Raw genomic sequence first — 7,859 nt, forward strand, 5'->3', positions numbered from 1 at the left:
TGTATAAGATATAACATGTAATTTATCCAACTCTCCAACAAATAGCAAAGGATATTTTGGGCATTCCTGTCTCACTGTCCCATCAAAATCTGCATTCAGTATAGGTGAAAAGTAATTTGTCATTATCGTAGTCGACTACTTCCGGAGACGATTGAAGCATTAATATGCTCAAAATTAGCTTTGGGCCGATATTAAAGGTAATATTATTATTTAGTTTATATTAGTTGTCAAATTGTGTTTAATTATCTTATTAAATTTAGTTACTAACTTATATTAGTTTTACTTTCTATTATATATGTAGGTAGTAGTGAATTTAAATTGGAGCGCTCTCAGTTGAGGAAATAAAGAATGATGATTGTAATACTGAAGTATTATATGTCACAAATATTGTCTGAAATTTTAGAATGTTGTGCCAAAGAACAAAAAACATTATGTGTTTGTCATTTATGTTTCTAGACTTTAATTATGTCCTTTATTATGATGTTTTATATATTTTAAGATCTATATTAACACTTAACTTAGATAATCCTTGGATTATTTTATTATGTTTCTTAGTAGACATGTTTTTTTATGTTTGTTGCTTATGTATAACTTAAGTTTTCTGTCAAGAGGGTCTAGACGGGTACATCGCTAGTGGTAGTGGTGTGGGATGTATTTGATAATGTACCCGCGTGGACGGGTGTGAATTTAAAAATTTGTACCATCATAAATGGTGAACATGTGGTAGATTAAAAAATATTAGATAAGTATGAGATGAGGAGAGTTATCCACAACCGACCCGTCCGTTTGTCATCCCTACTATGTGAGAGGACTCGTATACAGTACAAACACTCTTTTCTTGGTTGTTGGGTCTCCCTCGTTCTTCAATTCAGAGCTCATTTTCTTCTTGATTGTTTCCTTTGGTTTTTCCCTTAAAATCTGTAAATTGGGTTTTCAAGGTTTTGTCGATTGGATATTTGGGTTGTTTTCTTTTCTTTGTTTTTGAATTTTGTTATCGAAGACTCAACCTTTGTAATTTTTCTCCAAAAGCTGAATCTTTGAGAGTTTTAAGTGATTTAGAAGATGACAATTGGGGATATAACACCAAAGATGGAGAGGAAGTCGAGGAGGAGCAAGCATGTTGTTGACGAGAAAGCTCCCTTGTTGCCGAAACAATAAGATGAAACTGCTGGTTATGATGGATTCAATGGAGCTTCATTTACTGGGGCAGTGTTCAATTTATCAACAACAATTGTTGGTGCTGGGATCATGGCCTTGCCTGCAACAATGAAAGTCCTGGGGATTGATTCTGGGGATTGCTATGATCATCTTCATGGCATTCTTAACTGATGCCTCCATTGAGTTCTTGCTTAGATTCAGTAGAGCTGGAAAAACAACTTCTTACGGAGGTCTAATGGGAGATGCATTCGGAAAGTATGGCAGAATCTTTTTGCAAATCTGTGTTCTGGTCAACAATATTGGTGTACTCATTGTATACATGATTATTATTGGTAAAAGCCTTAATTCCTTCAACTGAATTTTCATATTTGGTTGTCTCTCTTGTTGATTTGTTTATTATGGTAATGTGTGAATTTGCTTTTCAACTTATGTTGGTTTGTTGTTCTTTTGCGAAGGTGATGTGCTTTCTGGAACATCATCAAGCGGGGTGCACCATTCTGGTGTCCTTGAAGGGTGGTTCGGAGAACACTGGTGGAACGGGCGAACCTTTGTCCTTCTCGTCACTACACTCGGCATCTTCTCTCCGCTGGCATGCTTCAAGCGGATCGGTTAGTGTTTCGGTTGTGCTAGCTTTACTGGATTCCAGTGAATTATCTTGCTTGTTCTTGGTAGATCATTAGATAGATCATATAGACTCCATTAAAACATGATTAAAACTATTTGCAGATTCCTTAAGATTTACATCGGCCTTATCAGTTGCTCTAGCTGTTGTGTTTCTTGTAATTGCGGTCGGAATAGCGATTATCAAGCTGATTAGTGGAACTATAATGATGCCTAGATTGCTTCCCGATGTCACCGAATTGACTTCATTCTGGAAACTCTTCACTGTTGTCCCTGTTCTAGTCACTGCATACATCTGCCACTACAACGGTATGAGCTGATTCATGAAATATTATACTCTTTATTTAAGCAATGTTCCTTTTTATCTTGTACATTGGTTCGGGATAACACGAATGGCTGATTTTCCACTGCTTAAATTTGCAGTTCACAGCATAGAAAACGAACTCGAAGATTCTACGCAGATAAGACCGGTTGTGCGATCAGCACTGGGTTTATGCTCATCCATTTACATAATGATAAGTGTTTTCGGGTTCCTTCTATTCGGTAACGGAACATTGGATGATGTGCTTGCCAACTTTGATACTGACCTTGGCATCCCCTATAGCGCTCTGCTTAATGATACTGTCCGTTTTAGCTACGTTGCTCACCTAATGCTCGTTTTTCCCGTCGTCTTCTATCCGCTGCGACTCAACATGGACGGCCTTCTCTTCCCTTCTGCAAGGCCTCTAGTTCTGTCTAATACGAGGTTTGCCTGTATTACGGCCGGACTCATCGTGGTTATCTTCTCGGGTGCTAATTTCATACCAAGCATCTGGGATGCTTTCCAGTTCACTGGAGCAACTGCTGCAGTTTGTCTCGGGTTCATTTTTCCTGCTGCGGTCACTCTTAGGTTAGTTAGTCTTTGATTTTACGTGGACGTTACTGAGAACTCTTGCTCCTGCATCATCAGCCTACTCATTTGTCTAATATTGTTCTGTTTATGTTTGTATTCGTCTTGATCGTTTTCCATTGGTGTTTCAGGGATCACCACTTCATAGCAACAAAGAAAGACAAGATCTTAGCTCTTTTCATGATCGTCCTCGCCGTATTCTCGAACGCGATAGCCATATACAGCGACGCCTATGCCCTTTTTAAGAAGAATTCAGGACATAGGGCATGATCTATGTTGCAGTTCCTCTGATTGCAGGAAGTAAGGTTTTTTAGGCCTCGACGTCCTTGAAGACACTCGGTTTTTGCAGAATCATTCTCTGTCTGATTCGGAAATCCGGGTTTTCGAAGGAGGTTCGATTAAGCTATCTAATAAGATGAACTTTCCTTCCAATGTATAAAAGTTAGATTGTAGGGAAGTGTATGAAGTTCATACATCATGCCCCCATGGACGCTTAATTCTTGATTTTGAACATTGTTAAATCAAGTTGTAAAATAGCAAATACAGTGTATCCAGATTGTAATAGACTACTAGCCTTCTTGGAACTGTTCTGGAAATATATCTAGAAAATTAAAAATATCAAGTTCAGTCTATTTTTTTAAAACTAACATCAAACCTTAATTTTGTTAAGGGTTATTATTTGATACATCTATTATATAAAAATTATTATTTGAGAAGAGGGAAATTAATTAACATAAAATGTAGCACAATTTAGATTATAAAAAAAATATCAGTGATCAATGATCAATTTAAAATTAATATCATCGTTCATTAATGATGAAAAATATATAAAAGAAAACTAATATAAAAGAGGAAAGATATAGAGAACGATTAAATTTATTTTTTAACAATTAAATATGAATTAAAAATTTATGATCTAAACTTTAACTTAATGGATATTGTTTATAAAAATATTGTACTTTTTATTTGTTTAATAAAAATATTTTATTTTTAATATAATTTTATTTTAATTACTTTATTATTGTTAATAATACTGAATATATTTTAATTCCATTAAAAATTAATATGTTAATAAAAATATTAAAATAATAAATTAAATTTTAAGTACCAATTTGAAATAATTTTTTCACGTACCAATATGAAAGAAGATGCATAATTCAAGTATTAGTTTGAGTATAATTTTTCTAAAATGTCAACTTGAAAGAAAATGATTAACTCAAATATTAATTTGAGAGTAAAAATATTCAGACAACACCTTAAGAAATGATAATTAATTTATGTACTGAATATATATTTAAACACATATATATGATAATTCAATACACACACACACACATATATGTGAAAACTAAACCGCCAAAACCGACCTGCTCGTTTTTTGTAATTATTCTTTTGACCCGTAACCCATTTCTGGATCCGCTCGTCATTGCTCCCTGTGCCGCGTTACCCTCAAATTCCTGCAACAACTCTCCTTCGTCTCGCCGTCTCTTTCTCCCGCAACCATGACTGCCACAATGGGTCCACTGCCTTCCCGGACCCCTAATCCCTCGGCCGAACCCGAAACGGTAACCCAAGAAGAATCCGAATCCAATACGGATGATGGCACAATTGTTGTATTTCTTCAGGAGACACTTCGTTCCATCAGCTGGCAATCAGATGAATGTAATGAAGATGATTTCCTTCCCTGCAGGCAATTAGTGTTGATTGCTTATCCAAATGCCTTTTTACGCATTAGGCTCTCGTTATATATATATAGACCCATATATAGTTAGAATTCACTTACACAATTTAAAAAGTTTTACACATTTTTTGGATGATTGGATTAACCAAGTTTAATGGCTGAGATTAAAGCTTTTAAATTTGAGGATAATCGACATCTTCCTTTCTATTTTTTGTAAAAATCTATTCACTCCTTTTCTGACGGTAACATGTAAAACTTGAAAATTTACACTGTGTCAACGGATCCTACCTCAAAATATACACGCACGCGCTCATTTTTGGGAGAGGTGGGTAGAGCTTACCATTTTCACTTGATGGCTACATATATTGTGCATTTTTCTTTCACACCCTAATTTCACATTGTTTTCATGCAAGACTAACAGATGTTTTGTTGATTTTATTTTCTACTTATTAATGTCGTTTGGATATCTAGGATGATGCTGATGAAGTGACTTGGCAAACCTACAAAGGACAGCTTACAGAGAAGCAGGAGAAAACCCGTGATAAGATAATAAAAAGAACTGAAAAGGCAAGTCCTGTTCTCTTTGTGACTTATTGCGAAATGAATTTAGTGACACATTTCTTTTCCTCATTTGGGTTGCTTGTTTTAGTTGTCAAAGCTTTCTTTCTACATCTTTATTTTCAACATGGAGATGCCTCTTTCTGATCTATTCCTTGTTAGTACCTTTTCTATTTAGTTATTTTAATTATTATTATTGCAACTTGTTGCTCTGGATATAGATTGCCCATATGAAGAAAGAGATAGATGCAATACGAGCCAAAGACATTTCACAAGGTGCGTTGACACAAGGCCAGCAAACTCAGATTGCTAGGAATGAACAAAGAATGACACAGGTATGTTGAAAGTTATGTGGATAGGAGTCTGATGTGTTTCTATTGGATTATTATATGGTTTGATTATGAAGAGAAGTCAGAATACTTTTGACACAAATCTCGTAATTTTTGTAGATACTGGAAGAGCTAGAAAGTTTGGAAGAGACTCTAAATGACAGTATCCGTGAAAGCATTGGTGCACGTGCTAGGTTTCTCGGGGTAAGCGAAAGGGAAGGCCAGAGGACGATGATGAAGACTTCTCAAGGTAATTTCCATTTTGAGAAAACCAGATATTTTATGTTGCCTTTGCTTCCAAAGCTGTTGAAACACATGCAAATTTTTGTTATATACTGTTTTACTTTAGTGACTCGTGTAGAATAAATATGTAATTAGCTGTTGTTGCATTTATCTTTCTCAATTTTCTTCTCTTCAAGTATATCAGAAGGATGTCTATCTGGTTTGTAGTTAAGTAGACTTATGAAGCTAGATAAACAGTTGATGCTCAATGACTTTTGATTCTTCAGTGATGATGATGATTTCTATGACCGGGCAAAGAAGAAACCCACTGTGCAAAAATTTGGTGAAACCCAGTCTATTGAAACTGCTGATAGTCTTCTTGATAAGAGAGATGTCATAACAGAAGAAATTGAAGACAAGAAAGAGTTGCTATTGAGCGAGAAGAACAAAATGGCATCAGAAACTGGCTTAGACACTGAGGCTGGAGATGCACTTGATGCTTACATGTCTGGGCTTTCATCCCAGCTAGGTGAGTCAATTTTAAACTAAGATATGTGTATGTGTGTAATCCTACAAGTTCATAAAATATGCAGAATGCTGACGGTGGAAATAATTAAGCACATTGTCCATTTTTACTTTTCCTTAGGCTTCTTTTACTCGTCCTTCTGCTACTTCCTTTTTCCTTTGAAAGCAAAATATAAAAAGAGCCTTAGCTTACAAAAGCAAAAATATTTCCCAACAATTAATGAATAAATCGCTGAGTCATATGGATAATGTAAAAAGGAATAATTTAAATCTATATGTAGATTGATTTTTTGTTACATTTGAGCTATTTTCTCTTTTTTTAAATATGGTCATATTTTTGTCTATTTATTTTTACTTTCTTAGCTATCTAAAAAGGCAAATATTAAATAGTGAAATGTACATAGCTGACTAGGCTGATTCTTTCTTCATCAGTGCTTGATAGGACGGTGAAACTTGAGAAGGAACTTTCTGTCCTTCAGTCTGAGTTGGATCGGATCTCCTACCTGTTGAAGATCGCAGACCCAATAGGAGAAACTGCTAAGAAAAGGGATACAAAGGCACAAGTACCAGCACCCGAAAAATCTAAACCTCCTGCGGCTGTTGTCCGGAAGCAATCTCCTAAGGAACCCAAAAAATTTAGTATTTCTACAGAATCAGAAAATTCTCCCATGCAGAAAGAGGGGGTCACAGATGTCTCTACAGAATCAACAAAGAAACCAGAAGAAAATATTGTTAGGGATACATATGAGGGGAAAAAGGCAATCTGTACTGTTGCAAAGCCCCAGTGGCTTGGTGCTGTTGAGAACAAGGAGATTAAAGAGTCAAATCAAGTAATAGAAGTAGATACACATAAAGTTGATGAATTTGTTGACTACAAAGATAGGAAGCAAGTACTTAGGAATGGTGACAATCCACAGGTTAAGGAGCCAGGAATTGAAACTGCTGCCTCAGGTTTGATTATAAGGAAACAGAAACAGGTTGAGAAACCTGAAGCTGATGATAAAGCCTGAGATCAATCTACGGCATCCTCTGCTGGCTGAAGAAGTTGCGCAGAATGCTGTGGCGCTATTGCTGAGGCACGCTAGAGGATACCATGCAGATGATGAGGAATTGTATGAAACCCCTGATCTGTTGGCCAAAAATCAATTTAAGAACGAGAATAAGCCGAAACGAGTGCTTGGTCCTGAGAGGCCTTCATTTCTTGGTAGCAATCCAGATGAATCATGGGTTCCTCCTGAAGGTACTCACTTTAGCTTTTGCTTAGTGTCAATGAACCGTAAATTTGGGTTTAACCGTAACATCTGTAATGTGTACTGATGAATGGATTGCAACTTGATTCCATTCATAGGAATTGTACTGTGATTTTTATAAAAATAAATTATGTTCCTTTCAGGGCAATCTGGTGACGGGAGAACTAAGTTGAATGATCGAAACGGATACTAGTCATGCTTGTCATTGTATCGATTGAGTTGGAGGCGCAACGCTATCTCAGAAGCGGTGTGCCATTCATGGCTTACGGTACTGCTTATAAGGTTGGCATAAACTGGCAATTCCGCTTGTGAGGATCTCGTGTAGCAGATTGACTTGAATCGGATGAATCTTGATGTCCCTGGAACAGAAATTGGAGGGATGGTACAAAAGAAGAGAAGAATGAGATAGAAAAACACATAAAAAGGTTGTTCTATGCTTTAATGTATAGAAACATCAGATATGTTATACGTGCTAACATTGTCCAATAGACAGATCTAATATGAGTTTGTAGTTTAAATTCTGCCATGAAAAACCATGGCAAATTCTCCTTCCAGCTGCGCAGTTTTTTTTTTTTTTTTGCTAAATAGTTCGTTTAAGCCAAGGTAGTCAGTATCAAAGACATTTT

General features: G+C 36.1%; 1 protein-coding gene and 1 pseudogene across 1 annotated transcript; both read left to right on the top strand.

The window, feature by feature from the left end:
• Nucleotides 1-963: 963 nt before the first annotated feature.
• Nucleotides 964-3,237, top strand: LOC120152147 (amino acid transporter AVT6A-like). The gene is made up of 5 exons (XM_039164425.1): nucleotides 964-1,490; nucleotides 1,614-1,766; nucleotides 1,885-2,088; nucleotides 2,203-2,668; nucleotides 2,800-3,237. The coding sequence occupies exons 1-5, from the start codon at nucleotides 1,301-1,303 to the stop codon at nucleotides 2,936-2,938; spliced, it is 1,152 nt and encodes a 383-aa protein (XP_039020356.1). The 5' UTR covers nucleotides 964-1,300; the 3' UTR covers nucleotides 2,939-3,237.
• A 933-nt stretch (nucleotides 3,238-4,170) lies between these two features.
• Nucleotides 4,171-7,605, top strand: LOC120152116 (annotated as a pseudogene).
• Nucleotides 7,606-7,859: the final 254 nt, after the last annotated feature.

Source organism: Hibiscus syriacus, unplaced genomic scaffold, assembly GCF_006381635.1.
Source record: "Hibiscus syriacus cultivar Baekdansim isolate YM2019G1 unplaced genomic scaffold, ASM638163v2 tig00111085_pilon, whole genome shotgun sequence".
Classification (NCBI taxonomy): domain Eukaryota; kingdom Viridiplantae; phylum Streptophyta; class Magnoliopsida; order Malvales; family Malvaceae; genus Hibiscus; species Hibiscus syriacus.